This window comes from Sphaerodactylus townsendi, linkage group LG02 (genome assembly GCF_021028975.2).
Source record: "Sphaerodactylus townsendi isolate TG3544 linkage group LG02, MPM_Stown_v2.3, whole genome shotgun sequence".
Lineage (NCBI taxonomy): Eukaryota > Metazoa > Chordata > Lepidosauria > Squamata > Sphaerodactylidae > Sphaerodactylus > Sphaerodactylus townsendi.
The window spans coordinates 84,747,029-84,766,657 of record NC_059426.1 but is presented as its reverse complement, the minus strand read 5'-3'; the positions used below and the strand labels follow the sequence as shown (position 1 = coordinate 84,766,657).

The window sequence follows — 19,629 nt, the reverse complement described above, 5'->3', positions numbered from 1 at the left end:
GAGACAGAGGCCGTTTCCGCACGGGCGAAATATGACGTCGTGGAAACGGTAAAAGAACCGCCATAGCGAGAGCGTTCGCACGCGCAGCGGCGGAGGTGCGCATTCGCGCCGTCGCGGAAACGCTAAACCGGCGCGAAGACGCCGTATTCAGAAAACGCTTTAAACCACTCTTTTTCCCCCTGTGACGCATCGACGCCGCACTCGTGCGAACAGCCGCAAGGGAGCCGTCTTCAAAATGGCGACTGCCAGACGGCCAAGCTGGGTCACCTTTTCCCCCCACACACACACACGTTCGTCCCTGGTGCTTTCCCTGCATGGCCAAGCACCTTTCCCAGACCCATGCACTGGGACTGACAGTAGCTGGGAGGGGAGGCACTGACAGATGGGGGACGGGCAGGACATCAGGGCAGTCACGTTGTCCATCGCACTGCTGCGTGGGCATGACGTCGGGCCTGCACGGCTGCGCAAGTGCGCAGGCGCAACATCGCGAGACGCCGCTTCCGCAGCGCTTCAGTGCGAACCGTCACATTTCTGCGGGGCTGCGGACGCCCGCAGCTCCGCCTGTCTGTGTGAACGCTTTTTTTCGTATGCGTCGCAATTTGCGACGTCATCGCATCGCTGCTTTTGGCCGTGCGGAAACGGCCAGAGTAATTTATTGGTAAGTAATGTTTATGTACAGGTAATTTACATGATCTGATAGTAGATACCAAAATAGCTCTTTCAAAGATTTGATTTATTTATTTGTCTGCTTGGACAAAAGAAGCAAATGTGCTGCCTTCTTGTTCCAATAGAATCTCTGGCTTTTCATATTCTACAATAACTCCTCTCTTCATTACAATAACCATATCCGCATTAAGGATAGTGTTTACTCGGTGCTGCAAAGGAAATAGACATCACGAACATTATTAATTCAATTGCCAAAGATAGAAATACTTCTGCATAATTCAGCAAAATGAAATTATCAACACACAAGTCTGATGATTTCATTCTGCTGAAGTATCATTGCTCATTGGAGGGTCGCCTATCACTTAACCCTGATCTAGTTGGCACCCTTATTTAAACATTTTTTTTCCTACCATGTCTTTCACAAACCCTGATATCATGGGGCTGTCACTGCTTCTCAAATCTTTGGGCTCAGAATTGGCTGCCCTCACCTCATCCTGGGTTGGCTGTTCTCTGCTGGTAGAAGTCACAGGAGATGCTCATTAGTTTTGAGAAGTCAAATGTAATACTTCCTTGTTCTCTTCCTCCCTTCCCCACAGCAGAATAGTAGTTGCTTGAAACCTTCACCAACTCTAGTTCTTTATGTCTTAGCTGTTGGAATTTCAGCCTTATTAAACAGACTGATGAAAAAAAAATGCTTGCTAATATAGCTTTCTCCCCTAGTTGGGTGTCCCTGTTGATGTTATGTGCGAAACAGACAAATCACAAACAAGCCATGGGGAGCTGCTGCTGGGAAAAGCTTTGTGGAAAATCCCAAATGACCTTTCTTCTGGGTATTTTTCAAAATACAACTACTTTTTTTTTTGCAATATCCCCGAACTTGCTGTAGGGCAAAATGATTTTCACATACAGTTGCAATTGATTCAACTAATTTTTTAAACAAAAGCAGAGATGTATCATTAAGAATGTTACATTTTTGTTTTATTCCAGGAATAGTCCAAAAATTATTATACATTTTCTTATTACACATTTTCATATGTAAAACTGTGCAATGATCTGAAATATTTTATGATTTGTTGAAAATGAAAAAGAATTTTTTTTAATTGGGCAGATTATTTTACAAGCAAGAGCCAACAAATCAAGAGACCAGGCTAATCAAAGACTAGAAATACAGATACTTAGAATCTCTGTGGGAAAATATAGTGCATACTTACTGCAATTGTTACTACGGTACGATCAGCAAATGCAGTCATTACAACCTTCTGAAGAATGTTTTCCTATATAAACAGGTAACAAGCGTTTCTATTACTTTAGTCATTTACATAAAATGGAATCAATACTAATCAGCTAATTACTACTAAAAAGCCTACCCAGTTTTGCTCCCTGCTATTTGTTAATAAGACTTAACAATGAACTCACAGTTGCCATGTCAATAGATGCAGTGGCTTCATCCATGATGAAGATACTTGTCTTCCGTACAAATGCCCTGGCTAAGCAGAAGAGCTGTCTTTGACCTTGGCTGAAATTTTCTCCACCATCTGTGACAACAGCATCTGAAGTAAACAGAATTATAACTGGAGAATCAAATTCACATATGTGTTATTGTTATGCTATGTTCACACACATTAAGAGAGAGAGAACAGTAATTATTCATCAATTTCTGCCTTTAAGCAAACACTGCTTCTTACTGCATGGTAGCAGCATCGAGCACTGTAGGAGCAGGCAGAAATGATGTCAGGACCGATAGGTGGGGGCTATAGGTGGAAGGCCCAGACAGTAGCCTTTTAAAAAAAGTTTGTCTGTGTTCAGATGAAAGGGAAAAGCCTTGGGAATACCATAAGTCATGCATGGACTGGACATTACTTCTTATGGATGTATTTTAATGGTGAGACTTTCTGCTTTCTGTGCAGGAAAAATCGCTGTGTAGGAGCAGTCTACAGACAGGAGGATTCCACACAGCATAATAATAATGAGTTGCAGCTGTTATTTTTGATTCTGGGTCTGTTTTTGCCCTTTGCATGGGTGCTGGGTTTCTGTGAAGGAATCAAGTTGAAGTTGAAGGAAATATCCATTTTCATTCTGCCTCTTCACACGAACCCATCTGCATTCAAAGGTGTGCATCTGTGTAGCTATGTGTTCCCCAAAAAAGGAAATAGGGCCATTGTTCGCAATGTCCTTATTAGTTGTGAATGCTTTCCTGTAAAAATATGGGTGAAATGGCGCTCACAATTGCTGCAATGGGGAGAAAATTTGCTTGGGGGATATTTTGGAATATGTCAGGCTATGAGTCACACCGGCCAGCAGCTCAGCAGAAACAAAACTGAAATGACATGGCAGGAAAACTGGTGATGGGTGTGAAAAATAAAGCATTTGGGGTGGGTTCAACCTGGGTTCAGGTAAAAAGATCGCAAGTTTAGCGATTTTTGAAAAACCTCGGTTGAGGGAAATATAACAGGCCAGTCCTGTTTTGGGGAAGGGACCTGTGCAAAGTACATCCCGAAACTGGGACATTTCCCTTTGTCAGCTCATTTTATATATACAATAGGCTTTTTTTAACATTGAAAGTGATGCTGTTTCAGGGTGGGGGAGAATCCACCCCAAAGCAGCATCACTTTCAATGTTGTTTAAACTGGGGACCCCAGATTCTCCCTTTAAATCCATCTTAAAGGGAGAATCTGGAGTCCCCAGTTTAAACAACATTGAAAGTGATGCTGCTTTGGGGGGGTACCCCATCCCCAAACAGCATCACTTTCAATGGTGTTTAAACTAGGGACCCCTTTAAGGTGGGTGCCACAAGTCAAGGAAGGGCGCTCACCCTCCGGAGCCAGAGACTGTGCCAGCATGCTGATTCAACCCCTTTTGGCCTGCCCAGCAGTAGACTTGGGTCCCTTCCAGCCTTCCCAAGCGGTAGACCTGAGCCCCTTGCTGCCTGCCCAAGTGGTAGACCTGGGCTCCTTCCTGCCTGCCCAGTGGTAGACCTGGGTGCTCCTCCGTGAGATCGGCAGACAGCTTGATTTCTCTCCTCCCTCCACTGTATCTAGGGAGCGGCGGGCGGCGGCTCAGATTATGCTCCGGGCTCCATTTTCCCTAGATATGCCTCTGCCGTGAATGAATTTGTGAACACATTATTTACAAATGCTATATTTATTTATTTATTTTATTTCTGACTTGGAGGAATATGCCAACAAATTTTTGATTTGGATCAATTCAGTGAACATTCACTTGAAATGTATAGGACATGTTAATCAAGTAAAAGTGTCCTTAGACATGGAGGTAGTTATAGAACAAAATTTACATTCGTCCCTTTATCCACTGATAGGAATGTTCTCCTACATTACAATTATACCATCCAAGGCACATACACAGTAATTTGCCTTATGGCCCATTCCTAAGCATTAAAAGAAATGCTGGTCTAAAATAAGATTACACAATTGCAGCATCAACTCTCCACAAACAGTTAAAACATAGATGATAGCCTGATAAGAAGAAGATTTCGATTTATATTTCCCCTTTCATGTAAGGAGACTCAAAGGGGCTTACAAACTCCTCTCCCTTCCCTTCTCACAACAAATACCCTGTGAGGTAGGTGGGGCTGAGAGAGCTCCAAAGAACTGTGACTAGCCCAAGGTCACCCAGCTGGCATGTGTTGGAGTGCACAAGCTAATCTAGTTCACCAGAAAAGCCTCCACAGCTCAAGTGGCAGAGTGGGGAAACATATCTGCTTCTCCAGATTAGAGTCCACTTGCTCTTAGCCACTGTACCACACTGGCTCTCAGCCAGGGATACAGCAGACAAAATGTCCAGAACAGATTTACAGAAAAAGTCAACAGGTCTATTGAGATAATCCGCATTAATTTATGGCATTAAAACAATCGTATGCAGAGATTGACACTTAGAAATGTCCCAGGTTGTAGTGAGGATCCTCTTTTTGGTTTGACAAGGACTTGGTCCGTCAAAGATATGTTAGTGCACATTGATACACAGCTGAACATACCTGTTGAACTCCCGGCATTAGGGGACTGTAAGTGCTCAGGCTGCTCAATATGTAAACTAGCTTTGGTCCCTAAGGAGTTCAGCCAGCTCACTCTGGACTTAACTTATTGGTTGAACCAATTCAGCAACTGCAACACTAACAAATCAGTGTATTTATGCTTATACCCCTGTTCAAAGATTTATATAGGAAAAAGTTTGAAATCCATAAAACTGAGGATTGGAGAATACAGGTCTCACATCAAAAATTGCGTTTTGGATGCAACAGTATAACACTTCAAAGAACATACTGAAAGCGATTTATCCTTTTTAGTGCATAAATATGACTTTGTGGTCACAACATTTATTATTGCAATACTACAATTATTTTTAGATTTAAGTCAATGACACTATTAGGATTTAATGTCAATATAGATTTTCCTGTTTCCTGAGGACTGAATGAATAGGCTAAGATGCCTTTATTCAGATTAAAGCTTCCAGATAATTACTTGCATGTGTTCTGACTACACAAGTTCCACACATAAGGGAATTATTACCTAGTCCCCCAGGTAAAGCTTTCACCACATGTTTCAGTTGTGCTATTTCCAAAGCTTCCCACAGCATGCTGTCTGTGCATTTTTTTTCTGGATCCAAATTAAATCTGTAAATTTAAAATAAAATGACAAATCAATATCAGTGCTTGCTTCCCAAGTGCATTCTGCACAGTTCATTCGTAGTGAGTGTAATTTGTTATAAATGAACCCGCTTCTCAATCTCCCCCTTCACATATGAGAAGCTTACTCATTCAGGAAGCAGCAGCAAAACTGCAGCTCCTTCACACAGAGACACTTTTTGCCCTTTCCAGGATGAATCTGTAGTTATGGAGGCCTCTAGGGGACCTCTGTGGCCACATAGTACCCAGGCAAGAGCAGAAAAAAAGGAAACAAAGTATCCTCCCCCTGGGTGCTTGGGACCTTTGAATGGTGGCCACCAAGAGATCCACCCCCACAACCGAGAATCTCCCCCATTTGAACATGGTGGCCTCCATTTGAGTGGATTCTAGAGAATCCAATGAAATGGTGGATGGAAGGGAGAAAATTGGAGATCGCACAGGCAAGCAGGAAGCATTTGAAACCCAGGATTTTGTAAAAAAGATAGCTTGTTTAGCGATTTTTATAAAACCCAGGTTGAAATAAATATAACAGGATGAACCTGTTTTGGGGAAGAGACATGTGTGAATTTCTTCCCCGAAGTGGGATATTTTCCCTCCTGTGCACAAGGATTCACTTGAAATGAGCAAGAACAGTAATTGCTTTTGTGTGTCATAATACTGTTAAAATATAATACTCAAAGGACTAGCTGTCTGGCAATACATATGTGGTTAATTTTTTTAAATGAGACTGTTTGCTGTGTAAGTTCAACATGGACCGACATGACATAAACATATTTGGAGCAAACAAACAAGAAAAATAAATACGTAGTGCAGTCCTAAGCAGAGTTACACTCTTCTAAGCTCATTAACTTTTATGAACTTAAAAGCATACAGCATAAATTACTTCTTCATTTATTTAGAAATTTTCTATTCTGTCTCTCTAGGGAACATGCCCAAGGTGACTTACAGAGTAAAACATGACAAAACAGCAGCATAAAATCATTAAAGGTTTAGAAAATCCAGCATTAAGAACCCACTCAGTGCATAAAACACCACAAAACATTAAACAGATTAAACGGTGTTTCCTGAAACAGTTCTCAAACTAGAAGGACAGTATAAAAATGATGTTAAAAGACCGTTCCCATAATTAAAACCCTGGATAAAAAATGTTTTAGCCTGGAACCTTAAAACACCAGGTCAGCCTCAAGGGAAAGACAATTCCATAGGTGAAGTGTCACCACTGAAAACCATTCTACTTGTTCTTTAGGGCTATGTTCTTCCAGTTCTGACCAAAAATTAGTCTTGCAGATGTCAAATTCACAAACATCTTTAGAAGTAAGATCTATGTAATTTACCACCCCCCCCCCCCCGCAAAAAAAAACCCCTCAGGGAATAATGGTATCTCTATCTTTATAGGAATATTAACCCAGAAAAAAAATTAATTAAATCCTGGCCCCAGAACTTAACAATGTATTTAAGCTTTAGAATGGTCTCCAGACTCAATTTCTTATACAAAAGAGATAACATTCTTTTCTGAATATTTAGGGATTGTGAAATAATGTCACAGGCAAAACCAAGCATGAAATGGTGCGAGGAGGGGAACTCTCCAAAGCTTACACCTGAAACTTTTGTTGGTCTCTAAGTGTTATGTTCTTATGTTCTTATGTTCTTAAGTGCCACTAAACTCAAAGCTAACTGTTGTATTTCAGACCAGTATAGGGCTACCCTCTGAAACTATGCATGGAATGTCATTCTATAATCCGTATATACATTGTGGGGGATTTTGTTAACAGCTTGTACTGTGTCCAGAGAAATGCTGTTTGGGACCAGGTCAAGAATGATTTTGCAACAGAAATCTCTATCAAAAGTACAAACATAATGGTGCAGGAATAAGCATAATTGTCCCTGATGACTCCATCAGAACACTTACCGAATTGTGCCACTGAACAAGATAGGATCTTGGAGAATGATTGACAGTCTGGATCTCAGTGTTTGTAAGGGAAGTTTGGCAATGTCTATGCCATCAATAATAATCCTTCCTGTGGGTTTTTTTTTCAAAAAAAAGTGAAGGGTGTTTATATTTTCTATTATGTAGCCTAGTAACTTTACATTACACTGGAGGTGCATGCAGCACATATGATGAGCTTGCAATCACAGGAATAAACCTCAGTTACCTCACCCAGGATTCCACTGTATTTGCAACAGTGAAATAAATGTGAGAGTCTAGTATAAATTAAGAATGCAAGTCAGTCAATAGAAAATCTTCAAATTTCATTTATTTAAATGAGAAAATCAATACAAGTTTAAGCTCCTAATGTTAACTGGATTGCATTTCAGCCCCTATATATTTTCTAACATTCATAAAGAAGTAAAATTTTCCAAGAATGATCACTGAAAATGGATAGAAATGTGATTTTTAAAAGGTAGATTATTTACTATGCACTGAATCTAAATAGCTTTTGTATATACACAGATTGCATACAGCATCATGCCACTTATATTTTTTCTAAGTATTGTGCTGCAAAGTGAAGCTTTAGAGCAGTTTATGTTATTTATGCAGAGAGGCCACTGATACATGTAGAAAGTATTTGTAGCTGTAAACTGCCTTGAAAGCAAAGTTTTTTTATGATGAGAGAAAAGCTTCATTCTCTTCATGAGCTGACCCATCCCAATGAATCCACATTCAGGAACAGTAAGTATGCAACATAACCTTGTTAATACCTCCATGGGAAAAAAATCTAGCATATGACATGCTAAAATATTAATTACCACGAGGAAATCAAACTCTACAATTGGGTTTAAAAAGAAAAAAGGCTTATTACTTGCTGTATTGTGTTCAAAAAGAAACTGCCAATATCAAACAACATTTTAAATCAGTTTTGGAAATCAACATGGCAGGAGGTGGCAAAAAACTGATAGCTGGCTCTTAATGTGAAACAAAGCCAGATATAATGCTTGCTTAAATCATACTGACCTGATATTTCAAATGTGCCACACAAACAGTAATTGGAGATACTTCCCTAATAGTAAAAACTGGCTAATATGCATAGAGACAGCCTTACCATCAACAGTGTCAACCATTCTAAAAAAGGCAAGAGAAAAAGATGATTTTCCACTGCCTGTTCGGCCACATATTCCAATCTGAAGGCAAGAAATAAAAGAAGAATGGCAGAATGAATATTGATTTAGTAGAAAGTAGAAATTATAATTAGCTAGATTTTCTTAAGAAAGCAGAGAAATATTTTATGAAAACCTGGGTTCAAGCATGTTACAAGCAATATATATTGGTTCTGAAGATGTATATCTGTGGGAGAAATTTGCTTCTGAAGTTTTCATTTCTCATCATTACCTCCCTCCCCAATTATTTTACCACTGCTGCCAGGAAGAACCAGATGCCATGAATGTTCCATCTGCCCAGACAAGGAAAAACAGAGACAGAAACATCAGTTGCTTCCTGGCCATGGTTGCTAAGTAGCATTCTTCAATGGGGAATGGAGGCTTTTTCATCTCACAGCATTATGGTGCCTTTAAGAGTAGGAACTAAAGAAGCAGGAACATCTAAAGCTCAGGGTAAACATTTTTCACAGCGTCAGCCCTCCCCCCTCCATCAATTATTTAATTTGTCATTGCTCAAAAAAATTGTGTTCCCTTCATTGTCACTCTTTGGATAGGCCTTTTGTTGGGCAGAAATATACTATTTAAATGCTTTAAACAAATAATAAATCATAGACAAGGATTAATTTAGATAAGATAGTGATAATTGTAATTTTTGAGATTTTATTATCCCTTATTTCTGTGGGGAAAAAGATCTGAAATGAGCCTCTAGAGAAAACCCTAAGTTTAACAACCAAAAGACAAATAAATATGAATAATCTGATTTACACTTAGGAGTTGGAGGCTATTGAGATGACATGAGTGTCTGAAAAAACATTAAGGGAAATTGAACTGTGTGTTATTTTGGGTGTAAATCTAAGATATATGCTGGGGACCTAAGTGGTAAAAGTGGAATTTTAAAGCTATAACCTTCTGTATGCCTAAGTGTGCTTAAAATGTAATCAGGTTATAACCGATTCATGGCAACCCCATAGGGTTTTCAAGGTAAGTGATTAAGCAGAGGTGATTTGCCATTGCCTTCCTCTGCAATGTCTTCCTTGGTACTTTTCCATTCAAGTACTGACCCTGCTTAGCTTCTCAGATCTGACAAGATCAGATTATACTAAACCATTCCATATCCTGTCTATATACTTAACAGGAAGTACGTCTGTTTGGATTCAGTAGAACTTACTTTTGAGTAAACCTGCTAATGATCTCACTGTATATGTGCTATTATATAAAAACAATATTTTGGAGATGAATAAATAATCGCCAAAATAAATCTAGAGAAGATCAAATCATTTCCCCTTGCTTACAATGGTGGTGGAAAGTGCCATCAAGTTTCAGCTGATTTATGGAGACCCCATGGGGTTTTCAAGGCAAAAGAGGTGGTTTGCAACTGCCTGTATCTGAGACCCAGGTATTCCTCCCAGCAACCCTAGTATTCATTGGTGGAATCCCATCCAAATAAAGAGTAGGGTCAACTCTGCTCAGCTTCCAAGTTCTGATGAGATCTGCTTGCCTTGGCAAATAGGCAATAGTTTTTCTGGAATAAGTAAGAAATGACTTTGCCCTTTAATTCAAGGATTATTCAAAGAGGCATTATCTTGGATGATCACTGCTGTATTACCTTTTGACCTGGAGAGATGTGGGCATTGACATGTTTTAGGACTGGTTTCAGGGTACTGTCATAGCGGACACTTAGATTCTGTATTTGAATCTCACCCTGGTCAGGCCAGTTCTGAGGAATCTGTGCTGGAGCTGTACACAAAGCAATAAAATAGCAAATAGCAGTCACTAGAGATAAATCCAGTCTTCAAAATGTTCAGATTATTTGTGGCACTTCCACTTCACTGGGAATAATTAAGCATTTAACAACAAGCGTAGAATATACAGTGTCATACTCACAGAGAAGCCCATCATAGTTTTCAGCTTCAGTTTTTATAAGGCCATTGAGTCTTTTCACTGCTCCAAGCTGCAATTCCATATCAGCCAGGTTGCGAACCATCCAGTTCAGGTAGTTAGATACCTAAAATTTATAGCTAAATAAGATTTTTTGTCTATAGCTGGTATAGAGTACAGCAAATACCTATTTTGTATTCCCTACTTTAAATTATTCAAAGTCAATAGTAAAAAAAGAAGTCCTGTTATCCAGAAATCTAAATAGTTGAAAGTACTTAGTAGATCTTCCAGGGCATTCAGGCCTCTGTCAATATGGCTGCACTCTTTAAAATGAATAAACGTATTAGGCTAGAATATATTTGTCTGGATCACAATGTACATTTAAACTGGAATACTGCATGAGAGTCTTAGTTTCTATCACATGCTACAATTTTGGGAACAGAAATGCAGGATGACCCTTTCAACCACTGTGCAGCTTCACCTCATTAATTTACTTACCATCAAAGCATAAGTTAGTCCCAAGCCCACGAGACCAGAAGAAAGTTGATTGTATAGAGAATTTGTAATTGAAGCAACAGCTATAATGAGTACCACGCATGCCCCAATATATTCCTGAAGAAATAATAAGAATGTAAAACTTCACTATACACAGAAAGATAGCTCTATTCACTCTGTTTTTGATAACTTCTAAGTCAAATAACAGGTCTTTAGAACTAGGGGAGACTGGCACTAAACTTACTGGGAAAATTTGTAAGCAACTTCCAAGGGGAATGCTGAGTTATTCCCGCTCGCTCCCAACTCCATTTCCTCTCCATCCAGAGAGTGTTTGGTGGCAAGGGCTCTGTTGCCCCCACCTCATAGGGCTGGGGCTCTGTTTCCCCCACTTGATCAGCCAAAGAGCCAGCTGGAGGGAAAGGGAGCTGCTGTCCAGTCTTCATCCTGGTAACTACCTGGGATGTACTTGGCCTATGGATAGATAGGTGCACCTGTGTACCTGTCAGGACTAAAGGGCTTCTGGCACTTCAGTGTCTTTTTCCAAGTCCATTTTATCTTTTCAATCTACCCCTGTTTGGAATTGCTGAGGCTGAAATTCAGGTCAAAGTTCTTTAATCATCCCATTATATATATATTAGTATTCTAGAGGTTTCTATGTCCTTCAGCTAAGGAAAATATATTGTGCATCAACACGTTGAATTTCCATATAGTGAAAAGTATTTTAAGTAGATTGGTCTTCTGGTCAGTTTTCAACTTATAGCAGGCCTGATTAAGTAGGTGTCAACTAATGAAGAAAGAGAAGCATTTTTTAACCTGTTCAGCTGTTTGGGATGAATGACCTGAGAAAGGTTATAGCAACTTAATAATCCATGATGTTTACTGACAGATAATAAAATATAATAAAAATATACTAGCACTGTAAGTTTGAGTAAGGTTTTATAGGCCCTGTTTGCAAAACTTTAAATAAAACAAGATTAATTTTTTCCCTGACAGGTGAATGACAGGTAAAAACTGAATAAGTGAAACTAAATTGTGCAGATGTAGAAATAAAACAAATGTTTCACCTGTAGCTGGCTAGGCAATCTTTTTGGTCCAAAGTGTCAACAATCCCATAATATACTTTTGAAGATGTGATGTAGTGGCAAACAAATGGTGGGGGCCGGGGAAGATGAAGGCTGTACTTGACCAGAACACACTGGGTGTAAGCTGAACCTCACCAACACTGCCAGAACCTGGGCCTAGTCCTTGTACCTCAAGCAGATGTAGGTTGAGCAAAACATTCTAGCATGCCACTGTTTGACACATGGGTCTGGCATAAGCTATGCCCTACTGAGCCTATTGTTTCACAGCTGTGAAAGCCAAGGACTTTTGCTAGACAATAAGCGGCAACAGATATCAACCCAGATAAGTAATAAGAATTAACAATCTCGAGGCCAAAGGATTATTTACTGCCTTGTCTCAAGGCAAGGTAATGTACTTGCCATTCGAACTTCCAGCCAGCGATTGGCAGCTGTAAGGAAAAGGGAAGCGATGTTGTTAGAGTCCGTATATTCAAGAAGCTTCTGTTTAAACCGGACTTCATACCTTTTGTTAAAAAAAAAGACAGATCAATAGAATGAAATTAATTTAGGTTTAATATATAAAAGACATGTTGACAAAAAAGACATCCAAGAGCTAGGGCAGCCACTCAAAATATTATCAAGCACTTACAAATAAATGTATGTAATATTGCATGATGAATCAGAGTTAACAATTCATAACTTACAATTAGAGTTAGCAGCTGACATTTTTGCTAATTTCTTTTCAGAATTCTGACATCTATCATAATAAGCTTCTCAGAAGAGGAAACAGATTTTATAGCTTTCTTATGGTAAAGAAAAACCCTTGAAAGAAACTGGTACTAACAGCATCTGAGGAAAGAAACCTGGATGAAGACATATGACAGCAACCCTTATATATGCATTTTTGCTATAGTATACTGGAATGGGGTGTTCCAAAAAATTCTAAGAATGTATAAAAATATTCATACCAATCCTTTCCTCAAGATATCACACAGAGGTTTAGCAGATTATGATTCATTATCCCCTGGTCAAACCCTTATAAGACTCTCTTGTAAGTTATTAGTATATCTCCAGAATATTCTTGTACTGATAAGTGGCAACTATGAAGGCCTTAGGTGTGGCTCAGGGCTATAGCATGCAGCGTGGTGTGGTTTAACTGTTTTCCCTTATATTATTTCTCCAGTTTTTTCTGTACTGTCCATGTGTTTTTCCCAAATGAGTTAATCAGCTGTTCTGGGGAACTATTTGAAGGTATGAACATGGTTCAGGAAAAAAGGGCTAACTTCTTTCTTATGGCCTAAGGGACTTGTTCAAAGTAACCATCTGGCTATTCTGGAATAAAAAATATGAAGGAGATCTGTTATGGACCTTTTCATGTCTTGTTGACCTAACATTCTCATCCTCTGCTACTGAACGTATATACACATATTAATATGTTCGTGTGCTCTTTATAACTGATAGGAGAATGAAGAAGACCATGAAGTGGGAGATGGTGATTTATAAGATAGATGTAGTTGCAGCTGTAAAATCAGATTCTTTTCTTGCTAATATAGACCAGATTCAGGAAAGCTAGCATAAAGATCAAGCCTAACAAGGCCCAAACATTAGCTGGTTCCTGCTAACTAGTTCTTTAATATGTTATCAGGCTAATTTTGGAAACTCAAGAGTACTGTGCTTAGAGATTAGAATCCAAATTTCAAATGTCCCAATTGCTATACATAAGATAGCTGAAAAGAAGCACAATTCTAAAAATAACCAACCAGAAAAACTTGGAAGAAATGCAAAGACTTATGAATATGTAGTTCATTTTGAATCACAGGTTTATTAGTTAAATTGGATTCATCTTACTAAAATTCTGAGCTTACCCTACTAGGCAGTAGATCACAGACTATGTTAGGAAGATATATCTGAACTAATTAAATTACACGTGAGATGTCATGAGGTATGACCTATTTTAGCAGAATTCTGTATAGTTCTGCATTAATGACTACAAGGATATTTTTGTTTTCTTTGACATGGGAAAGGCAAACAAGTGAAAAATAATGTCAGGAGTTATAAAAGAGCAGCAGATTCATATGGCACTAGACAAAGTAGATGTAATTGCTTTCAGTTAGCAGGAAAAGATTCTAAATACTTAAAATGTGATAACAATGGCAACTAATGCATGAATTCAGACAAACTTTGCTGCTTTGGATCAACTTAGGAAGCTCTATACAACTAAAAATAGCTGGATGGCTATGATGTCAGTCAACACAAGTCTAAGTCAATAGAAACCTGCAAGATGTATAAACTGGAACTTTAGTAACATAAATTCTTAAGTTCTCTCTCCCCCTTTACTGATTCCATAGCAAAGATGGCTGGGAATTACCCCGGGCCGCGGTTGCTGCTCGGGGCGGGGGGAGGCGAAACCAACAGATGCAGCCCAAGTGAGGGTGGAAGGCAAAGGGGAGCCATGCCTGGCAAGGGCTAACGTCAATGGAAGAAAGGAGGGACGAAATGAGCCTCGCCCTCCTTTGTGCTGGCCATGTGCTCGCCAGCTGATGATTTGCCTGCCCACCTCTCCCTAATTTTCTTATGTGTTAATGCATGCTTATTTTGTCATAGCCTAGATACATGGCAGTTTGGCGCATGGGTATTGATCTGAAGGGGCAAGGGGAAGGGAGGTAGGGAGCTAGGCCTTCCCCCTGGGAATGGTGACAACGGCAAGAGGTGACCACTCTGCTGACCAGGGCCAAGGGGGAACACCTCTTGCTAGGAGTGGCCGCCCGGCAGAGCCTCACAGTAGAGCGAAGCTCAGGTATGGGGCACCCGCCCTGCGGAGCTTTAACACATTACCCGCATTACCAGATCCAGACCCATGCTTAGCCTCACATTTCTGCTCAATAAAATGGCTATGGCCAATTTATTACGCCAGCAATGGAGTGGTGTGTATTATTGGTAAAGGGTTTCGTGCAAAATAGGTCCACCCTTGGACAGTAATGGGAAACTAACTTAAAGATAGGTTTTGGGAAGAGAAGAGTCAGACTCCACCAACCAGCTACTATAATTTCTTAAGTCTGTTTTCCAAAAAGATGAAGGGACATGTGTCATTCACTGGGATTCTTACATTAAGCAAGTCAGAGGGGGAAGAGTGGATGCATAGAAGGATACCAATCACTTTTCTCCCTAGTAATCATGATACTTTCAAACATGCCCATTAGGGTCTTAGACAGGCAACAAGTTGTCTTGTGGAACAATTCCATTCATGAAGCTATTTGTCTGAGGACTGGCCTTCAGTAATTTGCTATGGTGTTAATTTGCCACAGACTGTCTCTGTGAATCAGACACAGGCACTAATGCAGAGCTTTAACTCTGGACCTGTTATTAATGAGAATTACATAGCTGTGAAAGACTTAGAAAGCATGGTTGCATCAGAAAGTATATCTAAAGAGAAACAGCTGAGGGAGGGGAAGAAATAATACCATTGGATTAGAATCCCAGATCAAGGGGCTGAGCCCTCAAATGTTCAAAGAGTTCCTGAAGGTTCTTCCAATCTATATATAAAAATGGAACCATGCATTTGTTGCTTCGAGAATAACCCCGCACCTGCTGGCCCAAACGCTCTGAAAATTTCATAGACACTTGCTCATTCCCCCGACTGTGTTCTTGCATACCTCCCGCTGTCAGACAACACACCTGAGCCAGGTAAAGCAGCAATTGATTTGCTGCTACTGTTCCTTTCCCATTTCATAAGCATAAGCATAAGCATTTTTATTGTCATTGTGCACGCACAACAAAATTTACAGCAGCATTCCTCGATGCACACAATTTCAGACTCATACATCATACTCATACAATTTCATACAATACATCATACTCATACAATTTCAGACACAAATTTCACCACAATAAGCCACAGCAATGTGTGGCCGGGCCCCGCTAGTTTTCTCTAAGAACACAATCACCATGTCTTTCTTTTCAAAGATCTACCAGGAGGTGCCACAGGGAAGAAATAATCTGAATGTAAGCATGGGTCATATAAGGGTTGGGGTGTGGCATGAACTTTTGAAGCCTGTTTCAATATAAGATCTTAGTATGGCTTCACTGAACAAGTTGTCAATAACTTAGTTACCTTTCTGACTCTACTAATGGATATCACCCTTGCAGTCCCACATCATAAATCTGCTTCTATAAGAAGTCTGATCCAACCTGAGCGCTTCCAGTTGACAGAACATTATTGCTTCAATTTACAATGGAGTAATTTTCCAGGAAGCATGTACTGAACTGTGCCAGAACTTCATAGGGCCAGGGCCATCAGACTGACATCCCCCCTAGTTATTATCCCAAAACATAATATCCCAAATATTTTACTACATCCCTGAATTCTTCTTGTGAAATCTATATTGAAGATTTCCTCTAAACAAAGAACAGGTCAGAAAACAAATGTATCTGGATTGGGGAAGCACTGGTGGCACAGAGGTCTCTTCTGCACAGGCAAAGTTCAGTGGATTGCAGTCTGGGTAAAGCAACCCACATTGCTTTTGAGTGTTTGCAGTCAGTGAACGGACCCTGCAGAGGCAATGCGGGTTGCCATCACCCCTTTGCATGGAGGAGTGTTTTTTTCCCAGTCACCTTCCTCCGCTGTGTAACTACGGAACCAGGCAGGCATGGACTTCCCCAACCATGCTGCCACCCCGTGCCCCTGTGTAGCAGAGAGGGAAAAACTGGAAACAAAAGAGGGAAGCACAGCCAAGTAACACACTTCTTGGGGCAGCCGTTCGCTCATGAGCGACTGCAACCTTCATTATAACCAAGAATCGTGGATAGCGCTATTCTCAAATAACCTGTTTTTTTGGGGAAATAAAGGACTCGCATTAGGGGACGGGAACCATGCAAAGTTCCCCCCCAATGGGTTTTATTCCATTGTTACCCTGGGTTTATTGGCCTGTGAGGAAGGGGCCTGACATAAAGGGAAAATTACCCCAGCTTCAGTGCACAGGAATCATACACAAATGGCCAATAAGTAGAATGGCCAATAAGTAGGTTGGAGGACACAATACTGATAGAGATACAAGGAGGAATAGAGCAACAGTTGTGTTAGAAGGGCAAGAGTGACCCAAGCGTGACCAGCACTTTCAGTACTTGAGTTTCATGATTCAAAGTGAGTGCACTTTTTATAGGTTTAAAATGACCTCTATGATGATTTTTAAAATTACTGATACCTGTAGAAGGTTGAGAAATAGTTGGATCCTGATCTAACCTGGACAAAGATATGGTTATAAATAGTATGAGACAATGTCATGGGCATGTGGAATACATGGGTTGGATGTACAGTGGACTTTTCAACCTTTAAAACTAACCTTTGAACTTATCGAATATGTCGTAGAGAGATTATTCCAAAACATTTTAGTCATTTATATAATGGACTTTATGTATTCATATTGGAGTAGTATTAAACAGATGCTGTATAAACAGATGACTTCATATAACTTTGTAAGTTAAATTGTCAGTATCTTTGCTTATCAGAACCTTAATATAGAAACAGTCAGACTAATCATTTAATACGTGATAGTCACATTCTTTGACAAGTACAAATTTTTTTCTCTGAAAAATACCTGAATGCACGAATAGTGGTTAGGCCTTCTACAGTCTCTGAAAAGTGAGAAAGTAGTGGGAGTTGAGTGCTATCATCCAACTGCTGCAGGTCCCTGAAAATAGTTAATATTTTTAAATCAATATTTTCCTGATAAATTTGAAATTTGTAAAGATCATGAAGTATTTTGAAGGAGAAATATGTTAAATATCTAGCTTAATAAAGTATAGATTCATAGGAACAACAACTAGATAATGTCAGGTACTCTTGCTAGTGTAACAATAAAATAGGTGCTTATAGGAAGAACAAAAGGATAATCATTAGTTCAAAAATATACAAAGCAAAATAACTGCAGCATCTTTCCCATTACTTTTCTACACTGTCTTATACATAAGTGTGTGTAAAGTGCCATTAAGTCACAGTTGACTTATGGCAATTTAGTAGGGTTTTCAAGGCAAGAGCAGAGGTGGTTTTATCATTGCCTTCCTCTGCATAATGACACTGGTATTCCTTGGTGGTCTCTTAACCAAATACTAACCAGGGTCAACTCTGCTTAGCTTCTGAGATCTGATGAGATCTAGCCAGGGCCATGCAGGTCAGGGGTTTTATATTACAAACCAATTTTTCATATAATGCAGTGAATTTATCAAACACTTACCTTGATGCTACTCTGAAGTATTTCTGGATGAAATAGCATATTACAGCAAGAGGGAATAGAGCTATGAGAAACACAGGTGTAACATAGGAGATCACAGCAAGAGCTGATAAACAGAGCATGGTGGAACGGCTCAAGCACTCCAGGGTGGCCGGAATATGCTAAGCAAATAAACACATATTAAGTACAGGGCATATTAAGTACAGTGCAAGTAAATCAAGCTTAAAATGAAATCAGAAGTTCATCTTGTGTTTTGTTTCCTTTTTTTCCAGCAAAGACCTATGTGGTGTGGATGTTCAAATCTTTTACTGAAACATATGGTGGATTCATGGGAAGCTTGAACTGTATGGATGAATTAGACAGGAAGTGTCTACTCTGTACATCTGCAGATATTTTAAATAGTTAACTGATTGATCCTATGATGAATGTATAGGATTAGGCTTAAGACTTCAGCAGTGCAAACTTATTCCTGGAGGTGGCTGGAGACGGCATTGCTGCTGTGCTGCCTGTCACCTCCAGAGAGCTTTCTGGTGGCATAGGGAGAGGGGAAAAAAATCCAAAGAACCTCCCTGCTGCTGGAATACCCTCCATATGTGCCAATGGGTGGCTTCAGTCCGGGACTCAGGCTGTTGTACAACTGGCCACAAACTTGGGGTGGAACCTGACTAATGTCAGGTTCACCCCTTGGGAACACTCAGGCCTGCCCCCCCCCCCACTGGCATGTGAGTGGACACCAGCATTGCTCTGCTGTGGCCAGGACAGTTCAATATAAAACAAAAAAGCAAATTGTTACATAAATATACGAACTATTGTATTATTTCATGAAAACATTCATATTGAGCAAATATAACAGGAATATACATCTATACATTACTTTTTGTTGAGAAGACAAAATAAATGAGTTATTTTGAAGAGAATATGTTTGTTTACAATTTACCTGGTCAATAGTGTTACAATCAGCTGAAAATCTGTTCAAGATACTTCCCAGTGGTGTTGTTTCAAAAAACCTGAAATAGTGATACAGAAAGACAATTGATTTCTGAAGGAATTTTTTAAAATTTTGTATATCCTCATCAGCAACATACTAGCTTTTATACTATGTACTTGTTTAATGTCATAAAGCTCTGCTGTTTGATACTGGGTAATAAGGGACATAATGTCAAAATATTTTCTAGAATTTCTTGATAATTATGTTACTATAAAAACATAATTGTATTTTGAAAGTGTGAATCATGAATTTCTCCTCATTCCTTATACAAAACAAATGCAATAATCTAATTAATATTTTTCCTATTTATGAACACAAATAGATCAAAATTAACAAAAATAGATATAAAATGAATAAATAAAACACACAAAAATTGAAGTATGAATTTAGCACAATATGTATTTTTCATAAAATAACAGAAATTGTGATGCTAAGTCTACAAGTTACATGCTCAGAAACATAGTACTGTCCTCCAAATGTATTACTTCAAGTTGAGAGAGGGCATCAAGTGTTTGAATCTTGTTTCCCATTAAAAACTCCTAGGGTCTAGAAAGGGAGCATATCTGGGAAAAAGAGAGT

General features: G+C 39.4%; 1 protein-coding gene across 1 annotated transcript in view; it reads right to left on the bottom strand.

Moving 5' to 3' along the window:
• Positions 1 to 643: 643 nt before the first annotated feature.
• ABCC8 (ATP binding cassette subfamily C member 8) overlaps positions 644 to 19,629 on the bottom strand; it is a 93,320-nt gene continuing 74,334 nt past the window's right edge. Inside the window, 13 exon segments of the mRNA XM_048485350.1 lie at positions 644 to 875; positions 1,878 to 1,940; positions 2,083 to 2,216; positions 5,190 to 5,293; positions 7,215 to 7,323; positions 8,347 to 8,425; positions 10,008 to 10,138; positions 10,286 to 10,406; positions 10,778 to 10,891; positions 12,256 to 12,358; positions 17,430 to 17,522; positions 18,066 to 18,223; positions 19,000 to 19,069. Of these exon segments, the coding sequence (XP_048341307.1) occupies positions 738 to 875; positions 1,878 to 1,940; positions 2,083 to 2,216; positions 5,190 to 5,293; positions 7,215 to 7,323; positions 8,347 to 8,425; positions 10,008 to 10,138; positions 10,286 to 10,406; positions 10,778 to 10,891; positions 12,256 to 12,358; positions 17,430 to 17,522; positions 18,066 to 18,223; positions 19,000 to 19,069 (1,417 nt within the window). The 3' untranslated portion in view covers positions 644 to 737.